At 47.5% G+C, this 18124-nt stretch overlaps 1 protein-coding gene across 4 annotated transcripts in view; it reads left to right on the top strand.

Annotated features, from left to right (window-relative positions):
• MYH10 (myosin heavy chain 10) overlaps positions 1-18124 on the top strand; it is a 955741-nt gene that overhangs the window by 865906 nt on the left and 71711 nt on the right. For all 4 annotated transcript variants that reach the window (XM_069200300.1, XM_069200299.1, XM_069200302.1 and 1 more), the window contains exon 39: positions 9025-9148. In XM_069200300.1, coding sequence (XP_069056401.1) covers positions 9025-9148 — 124 coding nt within the window. The remainder of the gene's footprint in view (positions 1-9024; positions 9149-18124) is intronic.

Genomic DNA, 18124 nt, shown 5'->3' with positions numbered 1-18124 from the left:
CGCCAAACATACATCTCGCTTCTATGGTGGAACAGTACAAATTTAAACCGAGGGCGGCCTTTCCAAGACCCAGTGCCACAATACGTCATAACAACAGATGCTTCCATGACAGGGAGGGGAGCACACCTCAATCAACACAGCATCCAAGGACAATGGGACATACATCAGAGACAGTTTCACATGAATCACTTGGAAATGTTAGCAGTATTTCTAGCGCTAAAAGCATTTCAACCCATAATAACCCAAAAATACATTCTTGTCAAAACAGACAACATGACAACAATGTATTATCTAATCAAACAAGGAGGGACACACTCGACACAAATCAAAAACACTGGAACAATTTGGGAAGAAAATGTTTTCTTCCTCCAGTCTCACGCTGCAGTCCGTGAACACCAGATGCCTTTTGGGCTGATATACCCACTCTCTGTGGGATACGGTCACGCAAGTTCTGCCGCAGAATCCGGAGGAGACCCGTGCTGTTGTCTTCCAAGCTGTGAGCGATGGGAGAGATGTGGCGAAGTTCACAATCCGATGTGGGCTGGACACGACCGACTCTCTGGGCAGATTGGTTGCTATGATGATGGTCTTCAGACGCCACGTCTGGTTGTGTACTTTTGGTTTTTAAGGGGTTGTCCAGCAGTCTCTTCTGGACATGCCGTTTGATGGCTCCCGTCTCTCTGGAGACAAGGCGGACTCTGCCTTGGAGAGATTCAAGGACTCCCGTGAAACAGCTCGGTGCCTTGGCCCTTCCGCTGCCCCTTGCCCCCAACAAGTCCGCCTTTCGCCCCTTTCGTGGCCACAGAAGGGGCTTCCTGTTGCGTCCCCAACCCAGCCACTGTACCACCCATGCTGCTTAGCTGCTGCGTGGCTGGGAATGCGGAATCCCACGTTGGTGTGGAACAGGGAACTAGAGGTCTGCCTAGTCCAGCCCTGCCCCCGCTGCAGCCTAAGGACAGGTGGGTTTTGCAGGTTGTTCAAAAGTGCGATTACCTCCCCTTCGAATCTGCCCCACCAGCCATGCTTCCATCAATCAGCCAACTTCTGAAGGATCATTTGTCACTTCTCCGCCAGGAAGCTGGGCTCTCTTGGCCAAGGGAGCCATAGAAATGTTCCCTCTGCCAGAAGTAGGTTGTGTTTGTTATTCCCGCTACTTTCTAGTGCTGAAAAAGGACAAGGGCTTACATCCTATCTTAGACCTTCGGGACCTCAACTACTTCCTCAAGAAGGAGAAATTCAAAATGCTCACCCTGGCTCAGGTCCTGTCTGCCTTAGCCCCAGGAGACTGGATGGTAGCGTTGGACTTGCAGGACGCTTATTTCCACATTCCCATCCTGCCTGCCCACAGATGTTAACTGTGATTCATGTAGGTCACGAGCACTATCAGTTTACCATGCTCCCCTTCGGCCTTTCCAGCGCCCCTCGCGTGTTCACGAAAGTGATGGCAGTGGCTGCAGCTCATCTGCGCAGGTTAGGGGTCTCAGTCTTCCCCTGCTTCGACGACTGGGTGTTGAAGGCAGACTTGTCCACAAAGTCATCTCCCACACTCAGACTACGGCAAGCCTCCTGCACACGCTGGGGTTCACCATCAACGTACAGAAGTGACACCTGACTCCCTCTCGGATGCTCCCTTTCATCAGAGCTGTTGTGGACACACTGCAGTTTCAGGTTTATCATCCCAAAAAGCAGGTCCAAGATATTCAGGCTATGATTCCGATCTTTCAGCCTCTGTCTTGGGTTTCGGTGAGACTGACTCTTAGGCTGCAGGGCCTCATGGCCTCCTGCATCCTGCTAGTGACACATGCCAGATAACATATGCAGGCTCTGCAGTCGACTTGAAGTTCCAGTGGGCGCAGCATCAGGGGAATCTCTCTGATATGGTCCAGAAGACCTGCAGAGGTGGCTTTCGAATCCGCATTGAGTGCACAGCAGATCCTTCTCCCTTCCCCAGCCAGATCTAGACTCCATATTAGCTTCGGGTGAGCAGGCTTGCGTTGAAAGCATTTCTTCCCTCGCTCAAAGGGAAAGTAGTGCAAGTGTTCACAGACAAATACTACCACCATGTGGTACTGCAACAAACAGGGCGGGGTAGGGTCCTGGACCCTTCGTCAGGGGGTACTATGCCTCTGGACATGGCTGGAACATTAGGGCATTACTCTGGTGGTTTAACATCTGCCACCATCTGGGTTTTCACAACACCAGAGCGAACAGACTCAGCCGTCGATGCACAGCTGATCACGAATGGCGTCTCCATCCAGAGGTGGCACAAGGTCTGTTTCAGCAGTGGGGAGAGCCTTGGTTAGATCTGTTTGCCTCCGCAGAGAAAGCGCAATGTCAGCTGTTTTGCACATTGGAGTTTCCAAGGTGGCACTCGCTCGGAGACTCTTTTCGTCTCGAGTAGAACTCCAGCCTCCTTTACGCCTTTCTGCCTATACCACTTCTGCCCAGAGTTCTACAGAAAATCAGGAATGACCAGGCCCAAGCTATCTTGGTGGCTCTGGACTGGGCACAGAGAGTATGGTATCCAGAGCTATTGAGCATGGCCACCGATCCTCCTTTCAGACTGGCTCTTCGGTCGGATCTTCTGTCACAGCAACAGGGGACGTTTCTCCGCCCGAACCTGTCCAATCTCTGCCTTCATGCATGGAGAATGAGCGTCAGCAGTTGACTACTTTTGATCTTCCACCCAAAGTCTGCGATGTTATCTTGGCAGCCAGGTGTCCCTCCACCAAAACGGTATACCCCTGTCATTGGCATACATTTGTGGTATTGTGTACTAACAAATCTGTTGATCCCCTCTCTGCGGTTCTTTTGTTCATTCTTTCTTTGGCCCAACAGGGCTCTGCTTTGGACACCCTTAAAGGGTATTTATCCGCTATTTCGGCCTTTCTTAGGCTACCTGATCAGCCCTCACTTTTTAATCTCCTATTGTGAATAGATTCCTTAAAGGTCTCACCCATTTATTTCCTCCCACTCCATTTATCATGCCTCAGTGGGACCTCAATCTTGTCCTTACTTACTTACTGTGTACTCCCTTTGAGCTGATGCACAATTGCCCTTTACGGTTGCTTACTTTCAAGACTTTCTTTCTTGTTGCCATCACTTCTGCTCATAGAGTGAGCTTCAAGCTCTTTCTTCTATGCCTCCACTCTTGTCTGTTCACCCTGACAAAGTGGTGTTGCGCACTAAAGCTTCCTTCCTTCCCAAGGTTTTTAACGCCTTTTCATATAGACCAGTCCATCATCTTCCCTAATTTTTACGCCCACCCACACCCTTCTCATGAGGAGGAGCGACTCCACCGTCTGGACCCAAAAAGAGCGTTGGCCTTCTATCTAAATCGTACTAAAGATTTCTGGGTGGATGATCAGTTCTTTGTCGCATATGTGGGTGCAAGGGAAGGTGGTGCAAAAATGTACCATCTCTCGATGGGTACTTTGCATCAAGATGTGCTACGCTTTGGCCAAGAAGCACCCCCCTAAGGGCTTGTGCGCTCATTTCACCAGAGACAGTCAGGTCAGTAGGGACAGCTACTTTGGTTGTTCGGTCATGCTTGACTTTCTAGTATGATCTTGGTTCGCAGCCCACCTCTGAGGATGGCATTGCTTGGGTATCTATTCTAAGGCAAGGAATCTGCAACTAGAAGTCTCTATCAGATGTGCAAGTTACTTACTTTAGGTAACAAAATATCTGGTAGAGACATATTATAGTTGCATATTCCTTACCAACTGACCCATCTTCCCCGCTTGGGAACTAATTTCTAGGGACAGGGATTCCTCCTTCAGGTCCTTAACTGTGGCACACCAGTCTGTGTTCTTAGCGGCTCTGCACCTTGGCGTTGAAAGTCGTTAAAAGAAACTGACGTCACTGCGCTGAGGCGGCGTCTATGTACTACTCCCAACGTCATCACGGTGACTAGAGTCGACAGACGGCATCTACTGACGTGGAAGGGTATTGCTCGAAGAAAAAATCTCCGGATCCAGTATGACGCCTGGGAGAAAATTCTAAGGTAAGGAATTTGCAACTAGAATATGTCTCTACCAGATATTTTGTTACCAACGGTAAGTAACTTGTACTCCATGTCTTGTAAGCCTAAACCTGCCTCCTCCATGTCCAGTTTAAGTACCCGGAGTACTGAGTGTCATCAGCATACAGGGACACTATATATATTCAGTGTCTCCCATCCCTGTCACCAATCCCTGCTGTGTGGTCCTCAGATATGCCACCAGCGGCTCTATTGCCAGTGCAAACAGGAGAGGGAACAGTGGGGGTAACTGTCTACCCACCCTCTGAATGTCCAGACTATCAGAGACATACTTCCCAGAATGGCCCCTGGCATATTAAGGCTATCCATTTTAGTAAGTTCCTACCAAATCCCACATGCGACAAGACCGCACACAGAAGTTCCCAGCCAACCGTATCAAATACTTTGTCAAGTGCTACTACTGCCCTTAACGTCCACATGTCCTGCACTGAGTGTATGATACGTGTGAGCCTACGATTATCTGAGTGACTACTGTGTGTCTTGGCATGGGTTTTATCACTTCCTGAATCTTTTAATGGTCACCACCAAGTCCAGTGTCTCCCATTGTGAAACCCCCAGTTTCGGCAAGTCTAAGCCCTCAAAGAACTCCTGCACCGCAAGGGCTGCACAGTCCTTGCGTTGTTAATGTAAACACACCAAATACTGTTGCAGCTCCCTATTAATCGCAGCTTGTGTTGAAATGGCTCTGCTATCTTCCAACTTCAGAGATTAAAGTGTCCGGCATCTCTCTACAGAGGAGCCAAGTCAAGAGGCAGACAGGTCTGTCACCCTTTTTATGCAACAACTGACTGTATTCCTTCTGCATAAATGTATCTAACCTATTCCAAGTCTCCCCCACTGCCTGCTTGACCTCCACTATTTTACTCTGCTATTAGGGATCCCCCTGGTCCCCCCTACTGATTGTTTATTTGACGGTTTATCTTCCTGAGCCCATAACTCCACTCCAAGCTGATGTTTGATGCCATACATTTCAGAAAGGCACACCCCTTGTAGAACAGCTTTAGGGCATCCCATTCAGTAGCCCTAGTATCAGTGGATCCCCAGTTGCCCTCCAAGAAGCGCTCTAGGGCCTCCCAGATATCCGATGGGAAAACACTATTACACAGTGCCTCCAGGCGCAGACAACAAATGGGGATAGGTGGGGTCTTTCATTGCCACACATATATCATGGGCACTGGAGCATGATCGAAGAAGTGCCCCAGGTGGTCCACAGCAACCACCTGTTTGGCCAGTTCTTGTGCTACAAGGATTCTCTCCAGCCTTCTATACATATAGTGAATCTCCGATTGATAGGTGTATTCCAGAACCGTTGAGTGCATTGCTCTCCATCCACTCTAGTCGTAGCCTCATCTAGCGCCCTAGACATGACTGGCTTTATTTTCGCTTAGTGGGTGACCTGTCCACACCTCCATCTGAAAATACAGTTAAAATCACCTGCTCACACGAGAGGTGTCTCTAGGCTCACTCAAAGCATGACCATCACCGTCTTGAAAAAACCTTTTATCACAGGTGGGATCTTATACAGTTAAGGAACTAATGTCCTTTCTATCTAATGTACCCAAGAGGAACAAATAATGACCCTCAACATCTTTGCATACCTCGCTCAAGCGGAAAGGCACCCCATATAGCTATCCCCTCGAAAAGAAGGAATAAGTGGATGTGTACAGTTGCCCCCTTGATTTCTCCTTCAACTTATCCGCTTCAGGATCAGTGTGGTGAGTCTTTTGGAGGAGAGCTATTTCCACCCGATGATGACTAAGGTAGGTATGGACACTGTAACGCTTGTATTGTCCCGCAGGCATCTAACATTCCAAGTGAGAATTTTCACTTCACACGCCATAGGTTCTCAGGACACCCCCTGCCTCCCTACAGTGCATACCACAGCCCCACCACTTATCAAGTCCCCATGACCGATGTATGTAACCTCAAACATCTCCCTCACCCACCCCAGGGGCGTCTTTGTAAATGTGCCATGGCTGTCAACCTGCTCTGCCTAACAACAAATTTAAACTAAGAACACCAACTAAACCAAAAGAACCCTACCTGCCATCCCCGGTAAACATCAAACCAATCTTTTCAAAGATGTTTACCCATTTGTGATGCCAGTGACTATCAAATCCCCACCCACTCAATGCAGTATCCACAACCCCATGCCAGCCTACAAACAATACTAAACAATTAGCAGAACACACAAATGACCGCACACTTCGCACACCAGCCCTAAACAAGACACAAATTCACACGCCGGATTCCACAAAAATTCTAACTCTTCCGTGTAATGTGGTCCAGCAATAACCTTTAAGGGTAAAAAACAGTAATGATAAGAGACAAAGAGAAGGCATGGCCAAATGTAGCTCTCTCACTACCTCCATATAAGAATCTCCAAAAGAACATGCACCCCTGCAGTAGAGAGGAGTCGAAGCTGGTGCTGTCTCAAGACTTTTGGGGGGGGAGGGGAGAATGGGTAGAAGGGGGAAAGCATATACTGTGCAATGCAAAGTCAAGTGACACACGAACCACAGGAGCCCCACTTGTTCAGCAGTACATAACCATTTTAGGAGAGTAAGCATTGTCCTCGTCGATGCCCAGGAAATCCTCCTGAGAGTTTGTGACCGCAGTGGCCAACATGCCGTCCCCCTCCACATCTTCACAGTGGCCATGTGCAGTAGTCCTTATGCCTCATCATTTCCATTCAGCAGAGCCACTAAGCCAAGCTCGCCTGACCCTACGCTGGCCCTTGGACTTCTCTGGCACCCCACCCTTGTCCTGCGGATGTCCTGTGTCAAGCCAGTTCCACATCCTCTGGGCTTGTGAATAATCTAGACTGACCTCCGTGCACCACACAGAGCTTGGCAGGGAAAAGCAGCATGTCGCTGATGCCTAGAGAGCGGAGATGCTGCTTGGCGGTCAGAAACATGTGCATCAGGGCCTACACCCTGCACGTATAGTCGGGGAATATCCGAATGGGAGTTCCCTCAAGGTAGGATCCTTGTGCGTTCAAGCCCATTACAGGATACTGTCTCGATCCCTGTAGTTGAGTACCTTTGCTATCATGGCACGTGGTGGACCTCCTGGCAGTGGCAGGGGTGGTAACATCTGGTGTGGCTTTTCTATCACAAGAAAGGCAGACAATTGAGAGGGATCAACTATGTTGATTGATTAATTGATTGATTCAGTACTTGTAAAGTGCAAACAGCCACCCAATAAGGTTTTTCGGCTGCTCTGGAGCCAAACTTCCAAGAATGCTTCAGGAGAGCCCTCCCCACCACCCCCAATCCTTCAAGAACTGCAATGAAACACATGTTGCACCGTCAAACCTTACCGTCTGAAGCATCTAGGTGATCATCCAGTGCTATTTTTATTTCCTAAGTCAGTGCTCTGACCATGGCCTGAAGTCCTTTAATCTATGTTGATGGGGTCTCAACCTTTGTTTCTGTCTCCTGGGATCTCTCTGTGACTTTGCACACATCTGCACGCAGGAGGTTGACCTCTGTGGATATAGTCAATATTTCCTTCCGGTGCCTGTTTAGTGGGCGCAATGGCTACCAGTATCTGGGTGCCCATGAGGTCCGCCTTGGCCCCCAAAGGCTCCCCCTCCTCGATTCCAGAGCCAGGGTGTGCAGATCTGGGGAACTCCATGTATGGGTCCATTCTAGTTTGCTGCAACCTGGGGACCTTATCCCGGCTCATGCACTGAGTCCTGATTAGCAGGTCTCAAGGCATTTTAGAGTCATTACAAAACTACCAAGTAGCAAAAATGGGGGCAAAAAGTGGAGGTGAACCTGCACCAAGCCTATTTACTTACAAGAGGTACTGCTTCGGTATCTGTTCACAGAATGAGGAGCTTGCGGTTAAACGTATCCATCTGAAGAAAATAATAATTACCTTCAGTAACAATCTTTCTGGTGAATAATCTATCTAATCGTGGATTCCTCACCGACCCTCCCACCTCCCCATTCTGTGAACTGGACTCTTTTCCATCTAAAAATATCTCAATCTAGAGATCTGCTCTGGTCGTACCAATTTGGTCTCCCCCCTACCCACCTCCTTTCTCTACCACTCCCCCTCTCTCTCTCTATCATTCCTTTGCTAGATGATCATTCTTAGGAGGCTGGTCCTGATTACTGCAGTTATTTGATCTCTCAGCACCGCTTCTTTGGATCTCCACGTTCCAGATGCTGCGTAAGGATGGGGATTTGGGGGGGGGGGGTTCTGGCATCAGTAATGCTAGTATCCACCTACTCTTTTACAGAGTTAGGTCATAATGGGAAGATTAAAAATACATGTAGCATGTTATCCTCTACAAAGAGCTGTCTGCCAGAGGCTTTTGAAATATTACGGGCCAGTTAAAATGCCGGTTTACAATTTTGGTGTCACAGACGTTTTCTTCCCCATCCCTCTTAAAAGACAGGGTGAGTGTGACATTTGTGAAGCAAACAGCCTGCTTCTGAAGGTAGATTTGTGGTACTATTTATTAAACTGAAAAGTACAAATAGCCTAGATGACCACTCAAAACATTTATAGTTCTGTTAGCAGTACCCCAGTAGGAGAGTGTCGACACTTTCTGTCCCCTCCTCTCTATTGCAGCAGTAAAGTGGCATGTCTGAGATGTGTTTTTTTTTTTTATAGATAATGTTTCATCTTTTTTTTAGAGTAGCTGGTTGATATTGTTTTTCATTCCCTCCTCCACATAGCAGGAACAAGTATAAGATTCTTTTAGAAATGAGGAATCTAAGGAAAGCAATAACCATCAGAAGTGTAAGTAACTTAACTTTGGCAATATCGTCACCCTTCTCCCATGTACACCAGTTATCATGCACAAATATGTCTTAAGCTGCTTGTGCTTCATTCCCCATACTTTGTGGGTGTGTAAGTCTCGTTACATTTTTAGTAATGTAGGATGATCTCGAAGCACTAGATAACTAGAAGTACCCACCACTGTGTGTGATGCATACAGAAAATCGAATTTGGTTGTTTTTCAGATCTGCTTTACTGGATGAGAAACGAAGGCTGGAGGCCCGTATTGCCCAAATGGAGGAAGAGCTTGAGGAAGAGCAGAGCAACATGGAGCTGTTAAATGACCGATTCCGCAAGACCACTTTGCAGGTGAAGTTATATCAAAGCGCACTCCTGTTTCAGAGAAAATTCTCAATGATCTAGTTTGTAAGTGCGTAAGGCCTCACAAATGGAATGAAAAGTATCATATACGCAAGTAATACTATGTATGTGAAATATTAACCCAAGGTACACATCCTTACATAATGCTTAACTCTTAAGTGATCATCAAGGTAAGTCAGCAGAAAATATTAAAAACAAGGCAAATAGCTGTAAATGCAAATAGCGAGCTCTGAATTGGCAATTAAAAGGGGACAAAGTTACCCAGTAACCCTTAGAGTAGCCCTTGACCTTCTGGTCATGTGCTACTCCCCCCACTGCTGCTAGCAAATCGAGACCGGGTTTACAATCCCAGTTCCTGCTGCCTCCAGTTCGAGACTGCTGTGTGGAGGTCTGCTAGGTTAGGCAGTTCTTTCTGCTGAGTCTCAACTTTGCCTGCTATTTATTGGGGTTAATATTATTTATAGACCCATTATTTAATTTAATTGGGATTAATGTGATTATGTGTTCTTCTTTGGTGGGTAGATTGGGTCCGTAGCTGTAGGAAAGCACCATTTTTTGTCATGGTTAGCCCCCACTTGCCTAGTATCTGATGTGATTTTGACTGAAAGTACACTGGGTTCCCGCTAACTAGGTCCCCAATGCCGATCTCTTTTCCCAATTGGCAAAACCTTTAGCACCTGTTGTAAATCCCTAGGAAATGGTACCCCTGGTACATAGGGCATGTGGTACTAAAGAGGGTTCCTAAGTGCTGCAGCACAAATTGTGCCATCCTAAGGGACCCCTCACCAAGCACATGACAGGCAGCCATTGCAGGCTGCGTGTCTTGGTGCAGACAAAAGTGAAAACACAACCTGGCACATAGCATGTGTGCCAGATCCCCTTACACTGCATGCAATAAATGTGTCACCGCTCTAGCAGTCCTTACAGCCCTAAGGCAGGGTGCATTATATTACACATGAGGGCATACTTGCACAAGCAGATCTGCCCCTGCTATGACTTTGTCATTTCACAGACACAGTAAGTGACCAAGAAAGCCACTTTAAATACATGTGCTGGACACTGGTCACTCCAAGTTCCCCAGCTACATGATGACTTCACTGAAGATAGGGATGTTTGGTATGGGGATGCCTGTGTTGGATCTACCAAAACATGCACCCAGAGGGCACCTTAGAGGTGCCCCCTGAACACCTGCCAGCTACTAGCATGCTTACTGACTGGTCCTGACCAGTTCAGCCACCTTAGCCACGTTTCTGACATCTTAAGGGTAGAGCCAGCGCTCTCGGAGGCCAGAGACAAAAGCCTGCCCTGGCTGGGGGTTGTTGCCACCTCCTCCAGGCAGAAAGGACATTCCAGGGCGGGAAGCTTCAAAGACATAGCCGCCTTTGTAATGCGACCCCGGTCTCCCCAAATGGCGGAGATGACAAACCCCATGTCCTGACCCCACTTCTTGGCAGCAGGACAGGCAGGAAAATTAGTCAGATTAGGAAGTGTGCCTACTTCATGCCAGTCCCACCCCTAATGCAGACGAGCTGAAGTATACACCACTTTTTAAATTCCTCCATCTTTTTGTAGTGGAATTAGACCTCCCAGGTCAGGGTTATGCCCTCTTCCCAATGAAAATGGTCATAAAGAGGGTGTAGTCTCCCTAAAGGTGGGGAACCTAGTGGCTTCCACCTGACACTCTTGTAACACCCCTAAATTGAGTATTTAGGTGGAACCCTTGAACCCAAGAGAGCAAATCCTGAAGACCTAAGATGATCACGGACAAAGAAGTCACACCTGCAAAAAAGGAGAAAAGAAGCAGCTGACCTGGTACCAACCCCGCTAGCCTGTTTGCAACCCTTGACGGACTAAGAACCAGAAGACTGCTTGTCCTGTGGCTGAGCCTCCAGAAACCCAGGAGGACTGCCTGCCTTTGACAAAGACTCAAGTCTCCGGTGAGCAGTGGACCTGCTACCCAGCCAATTCTAAAGTAAGGACTCTGCAGCCTCCTCAACCACATGGACCCAACACCTGAAGTAACCACTGCACCCGCCTTCACCCACCTGTGTGGGAGTGGAGCTCCAGTGCCAACAAGGTTCCCCAGCTCCCCAGAGTCTGACTTCACCATGGTTTTACCCCTCCTGGACTCCTAGACGTTGCGTGCAGCCTCTGCACGCAGGCCCTCCCTCCCGCACCCCCTGTGGTGAGAGAAACCCAACACCTAAAGCAACCACTGCACCCGTCACATATGGCCCGATTTGAAGTGGGTCCCTGATGTCAACAACGTCCACTAGCTCTCATGAGCGCAAATTAACTGTGATTTCACCCCTCCTGGACTCCACGACAACGCCTGCAGCCTCAGGTCATAGGACTCCTCAACTGCGAGTGCTCCCGGACACAGGAACCTGATGCCAAAGGACACCCCGGCATCAGTCACCCCTGGGCCTTGCAGAAGAGGACCAAAGGTGCACCTCCGTCCCTGAGCACCCCACGTTTGTTACTTACCTGTTGGTTGTTTTCCCTGACCGGCTTCCTAGCCAAAGCATCTTTCCCAAGGAGACCAAGCCCCATTGAAATACCTTGGGCACCCGACGGCATACTACACCTCTACCCCCGCTGTCCATAATGACCTGTTTGTTTGGTCCTGACCCTTGCCCAGTACCTACCTTACGTCTCTGAGATTGGTCTTGTAAGTCGTCGTAAAGTACCTGTTTGCTGACTTAATTTTCCTCTCATAGGTTTACATTAGAGAACTCAACAATTGCACTAAGTGTTCATTTCTGCAAGTGACAAGTATTTATGCTAAAAAAATGTGCTTAACTTGTAACAAAGTTCTTGGTTTCAAAATACATGTATAAAAAGAAGTGTTATTTTTCTAAATTGGTCTCCAATTTATTCTTTGAGTGTGTGTCCCAGAAAAGGGTTTAGCACCCATGAATGGTGGCGGCAACTTTATAACTAGGGACAGAGTAGGGCACTCTGACCCTAAAATCCCCAAAGGGATTGTCCCCAAATATGAGGATGGTGATGATATCAGAAAGTGGTTCTCATCGTTTGAGAAGGGCTGTGTTTCCAGAGAGCTTAACAAACAGCACTGGGGCTCTCTCGTTTGGGAAATGTTCTCAGGGAAGTGCAGAGATAGACTCATGACACTGAATGATGCAGATGCTAGGTCCTATGACCTCATGTAGGACACCGTGATTGAGGGCTTTGGGCTCACTCCTGAAGAGTACAGAATCAAGTTCAGTGACACTTGAAAACCCCAGAGTCAGTCCTCGGTAGATTTTGTAGACTTTTCAGTAAAGACACTTGGTGACTCTTTAAAAGGTAACAATGTGCATGATTATGAAGGGCTTTACAATATGTCGATGAAAGAGCATCTGTTGAGTAATTGTGTTCAAGAGAAGTTACATCAGTACCTGATTGACCTAGGTCCTCTTTCTCCTCAAGAGATGGGGTAGGAGGCTGACCATTGGGTCAAGACAAGGGTGGCCAAGACTTCCACTGTTAGGGAAGACCACAAAAGATGACCAAAAAGCCCCCCCCCCCCCCCCCCTCCCAACATTCACCTCCCCGCCCCTCCCCTCCCCCCACCCCCAATGGAAAGAGGGCAACAGAACAAGAATAAAAGTAAATAGTCTTCTAAAGGCTCCCAAAAACCTACACAGGAGGGAAGGCCCCAAGGCTCTTCACAATCCATTGGTGGCTACAAAGGTAAAAACTGGAATCCTTAAAAGGCTTGGTGTCATGACTGTACAGCTCATGGACACCGAACTGGAGACCTTACCTGTCCCAACAAAAAGAATGCCTCTAGTGCACATACAGTAAATGCAGTGGTAAGTCTCCAGATGGGATTTCAGGTAGGCCCTGACTGTCAGTGAGCCTACTGAAGAAACCCTACACTCAGAGGGTGTAGTAGATGCAGCTGCCCAAGAGACACTGCTCCACCATCTGGTGTCCTCAGATCAATACTTGATTGGTGAGCTTTATACAGTCGTCAGTGCTGATGGTCACGCTAAAGTGCATCCCATGACGATGGTATCTGTAGAACGGAGAGGGGTTACTGGCTAAAAGAAGGTGGTTGTATCTCCTGCAATCTCTGTACAATCCCTTCTATGCAATGATCTGGAGTCCTCAAGACCCATGCAGCTATGCTTGGTATGTCTGATTGGGTGTGCATCAAAACCAGAGCCCAAAGCAAAGCTCAGAGTAAAAAAGTAGAATTGGAGGCTGGGATAATGCCTCAACCTACCAAGAGTAAGGGAAAGAAGTCTGGGAAACCAGCTTTCAAACAGATAACAGATCAGGTACCCTCTTCTCAGGGAGAAGACCTGTCAGCCCCTGAGGGAACTGAGCCCCAGGTGCTTGGGCCTTACACGGCAGTGCCCTTGGGCCCAAGGGGACCCTCTAAGGAACATCTGTGCCAGGGGCAGAGGACCTGACCCACTCGTGAAGGCCTGAAACAACAAGCTCCTGTGGCGCAGTGTTAGTATGGCGCAGTGTTAGTATGGGATAACTGAGAATTGGCCCTGTGCTCTAACCAACAGAAGTCAGTTTATCACCCTGACTAAATATGCCACTATACCACAGAATTGTGGGGAGAAAAATCTCAATACTAGAAACATTTACACAAAAACAAAATAAATACACCACAAATATTAAATCATTGAAAGAAAAGCATTATATTATTCAATTAATGCAAATTCATCGTATCAACAAGACAGGGCAAATCACTATCATCTATCATGAGAATTGGTTCCCATATAACATTTTCAGCAGTGAAGTGCACCAATAATATTCATTACATGTACATCATAATTGCATCTATAATGGGCATAGCATGTACATCATATATTGATTAAAGTTGTCAAAATGTATCCATCCACAAGTTGTAGCTGAAGTTTTCATCCATTGCAGTTGCCAACATGTGTTTTGTGGAATATCCACTTCTTCAGGGCAAAATCCATTCAAAAACAGACCAATATAACTGTCTTAACTCATAAAGTAAATGCTTCACAAATCCGCAACAAAACTCATCAACCATAATTGATAACTCATAAAGGGCCCATGCTCTTGTTCATCTACTCAAATACTGCATCACAAAGAAACTGTACATATCAACTGCCATGTGTGACATCTTGAATGATCCAGTGAAATGAGTCATCAAAAATAAAGACTAGCATTGCTGCACAAACCTCCAAAGTGAGTTCTGCTAAAACCCATCAATGGCTCCTACAGGAACGACTGGGAGGAGGTACTCCTTTTCACTGAGGCCAGAGACCCTGACCTGGTGCCACTAGGAGAGTGGTAGTGCATCAGACTTTTTCCTCACTTTGGCCCATGATATTCCCCTTGTTGGGCATCTTGGCCAGGATAAAACATAGAGTAGGTTGGTGAACCACTTTTACTGGCCAGATTGTCCTAGAAGGTGAAGGAGTTTTGTAACTCCTGTGCCACCTGTCAAGCCAGGGGCCACTCAAAGTCCCCCTTAATCCCACTTCCAGTGGTTGGCATTCCCTTTTGAAAGGGTAGGGATTGACATTGTTGGGCCCCTTGACCATCCAACTGCATCAGGAAACAAATTCATACCGGTTGTAGTGGATCATGCAACCAGGTATCCTGAAGCAATTCCCATGATGACTACTACTGCCCCTGCAGTAGCTATGACCCTCATTGGTATCTTTACCAGATTGGGCTTTCCAAAAGAGGTGGTGTCAGACAGAGGTACAAACTGCATGTCTGGCTACCTGAAACACGTGGGCTGAATGTGGTGTGACCTATAAGTTCACTACACCATATCACCCACTAACCATTGGCCTGGTTGAGAGATTCAACAAGATATTGACAGGTATGAATGATGGACTTCTGAAAAATTCAGGAGATGAGATATCTTACTTCCATACTTGGGTTTTTGCTTACTGGGAAGTGCCGCAGAAGGGAGTAGGTTTTTTCCCCCTTTGAAATTCTGTTTGGCCATCCTGTAAGGGGAACACTTTCGGGGTGGCGATTGCACTGCCAACAGGCTGGCGGTGCAATCCAGGGTATTTTGACGGTTGCACCGCCGGGGCCGGCGGTTTTCCTCCAAATTTTCCCCGGCGGTGATAATCCGCCTGGGCTGCGCTGCCCAGGGGATTACGAGTCCCCGTCCTCCAGCCTTTTCCTAGCGGTTTGAACCACCAGGAGAAGGCTGGCGGTATGGGGAGTCGCGGGACCCCCTGACAGGGCCTCATGCAGGTTTTCACTGTCTGCATAGCAGACAGTGAAAAGCTCAACGGGTGCAACTGCACCCGTCGCAAGGCCGCAACACCGCCGGCTCCTGTTTTGCGGCCGAGATCCCCGCTGGGCCGGCGGGCGGAAACCAGGTTTCAGCCGCCCGCCAAGGTCATAATGAGGGCCTTTGACTTGTAAAGGAGGGATGGGAGAGACCATTTAGAGAGCCTAACAGGATAGTGTGGACTATGTACTTGGCCTTCGTTCCAAAGTGGCTGGATACATGGAAAGCACATTTAAAAACTTTGAGGCCAGCCAAGAGCTCCAGAAGCTATGGTATGACCTAAAGGCTGCACTGATAGAGTTCCGACTAGGGTAGAAGGTGTGGGTTTTGGAGCCTGTGGTTCCTAGAGCCCTCCAAGACATGTGGAGTGGACCCTACCCTACCCTATCCTACAGTGAAAAGGGGAAGTTACCTGTCTTGTGGATTTTGACTCTTGTGGGAACCCCAAAAGGTTATCTATGTCAGTCATCTTAAACCCTATCAAAACAGAGCTGAGATGACCATGCTCATGGTTACTGATGAGGGACAGGAAGCTGAGAGTGAGCCTCTCCCTGATCTCTTCTCCAGCAACCCAAAAGATGGCTCAGTGAAAGGAGTGGTATTTTCAGACACCCTCACACGTCTTGCAGCAGTATGCTGAGCTCTTCTGTTTGCCCTCTGGTCAGTCTATCTGGTGTACACATAATGTGGACTCTGTGGACAGCTTACCTGTCAAAACAAAATACAGACAGTCTGATCATGTCAGAGAGCATCAAAGCTGAAATGAGCAAGATGCTGGAATTGTGAGTCAGTGAGGACTTTGAGAGCCTATGGGCCAGCCCAGTTGTCATAGTCCCCAAGCCTCATTCCCAGGGTGGAAACAAAGGAATGACATTTTGTGTGAACTATAGGGGCCTCAATGCTGTAACCAAAACAGATGGCAGCCATATATATATATATATACCAGTACTTTTATTCTCACATCAGAGAACTGGTAGATAGGTCTAACCCTTGGAGCAAAGGAGAAATCTGCATTCTCTACTCCTTATAGTTTACTGTTATTCCCTTTTGGATTGAGGAATGCCCCTGCCACCTTCAAGGTTGTTGAATAAAGTCCTAGCTGGGTTAGAAGATTTTAGTGCAGCATATCTAGATGGCATTGCTGTACTTGGCAGGATCACCTGATTTACCTGAGTAAGGTCCTTGAGGCTCTGAAGAAGACATGCCTCACTATCAAGGCAAGCAAGTGCCAGGCAGGGCTGGGCCAGGTTGTATAGTTGGGCCACCTTGTAGGTGGGGGCCAAGTTCAACCACAGCAAGCCAAGATCCAGACAATTCTGGACTGGGTAGCTCCATCAACCCAGACTCAAATCAGGGCATTCCTTTCCTTGACTGGGGTACTACGGGAGGTTTGTGAAAGGATATGGCACTATTGTGGCCCCTCTTACATGACGGACCTCCATGAAAATGCCAAAGAAAGTAAACTGGACAGTCCATCCTGGGTACACCCCTGCTGGACTCCCCGACGATGCCTGCAGCCACAACACACAGGACGCCCTGACCGCAAATCCTCCTGGACAAGAAAACCCAATGCCTAGGGACACCCCTGCGCCCTGGAGAAAAGGTCCAAAGGTGCACCTCAAGCCTACTACCTAGCTGCTTGTTGTCCCTGACTGGCTTTCTAGCCAGGGCTTGCAGCCTGTTTGTCATGAGGTCCAACTCCCTTAGAGAACCATTGGGCACCTGACATCTTACTACACTCCTGCAACCGGCTGCCCTTGTGGTGCCCGGTGTGACTCTGATCAGTGCCCAGTACTTAACTTTGCTGCCTGAGCTCGACCTCCGAAGTCGTCGTTAACCCTGTGTTTGCTGAAATTTTTTTTCATCCATAGGATAACAATGAGAGAACTCTGAAAATTGCACTAAGTGCTGATTTCTGAAACTGCAAAGTATTTATATTTAAAGGTCTACTTACCCGAATATGAAGTTCTTGGGTTTGAAACATACATAAAAAGGAATGTAATTTTGCTAAATTGGTTTTGGATGTATTCTTTGTGTGTGTCTCATTCATTTCTTCTGTGAGTACAACAATTTCTCAGTACTACTCTCTGATAAGCCTAACTGCTCACCCACACTACCACAAAATAGAGTCCTATTTACTTTTTTCTCTGTAAACCAATCATGGATCCGCTGGACTCTGCATGGTGTGCTTTTTTTTTAGTGCACCCTATAGAGAGCTAGATTCATTCAACTTGCATTGAATATAGTATTCCATGTCATGTATCTTTCTCTTTGTCTTGTGTTTTGCTTAGCCATTGAGGGCGATGGGCTTAAAATCTATTTCCAAGTGGCCTTCTATGAATTTTTGTTTTTTTACCATGCATGGTAGGACAGTGATTACTCAGCTCTGTCCTGAAGCAATTTGAAAAATAATTTGAAAGGAACCTTCTGCACCAAATCTTTTGCAGCATTACATTTCTCCTAGATTCACATGCTGTGCATAATTCAGTCATCTATTGGTTGGGTCAGGGACTATTTATAGTATTTAACCCCCTCACCCCTACTTTCAGGGAATGTCCATAGGAGAGTCATGTGACTCCCTAAGCTATTTATCGTAAGGCAACAGTTCCCCATTTATTTAGAATTAGAAAACCGCTTGGCGATTCAACACTGCTCGATCGTGAGAACAGGTTTTTTAACATCCAGCTTTGACTGAATCGGAGTGTGTG

Source organism: Pleurodeles waltl, chromosome 7 (assembly GCF_031143425.1).
Source record: "Pleurodeles waltl isolate 20211129_DDA chromosome 7, aPleWal1.hap1.20221129, whole genome shotgun sequence".
Classification (NCBI taxonomy): Eukaryota; Metazoa; Chordata; class Amphibia; order Caudata; family Salamandridae; genus Pleurodeles; species Pleurodeles waltl.
This window is presented reverse-complemented; position numbering and strand designations above follow the sequence as displayed.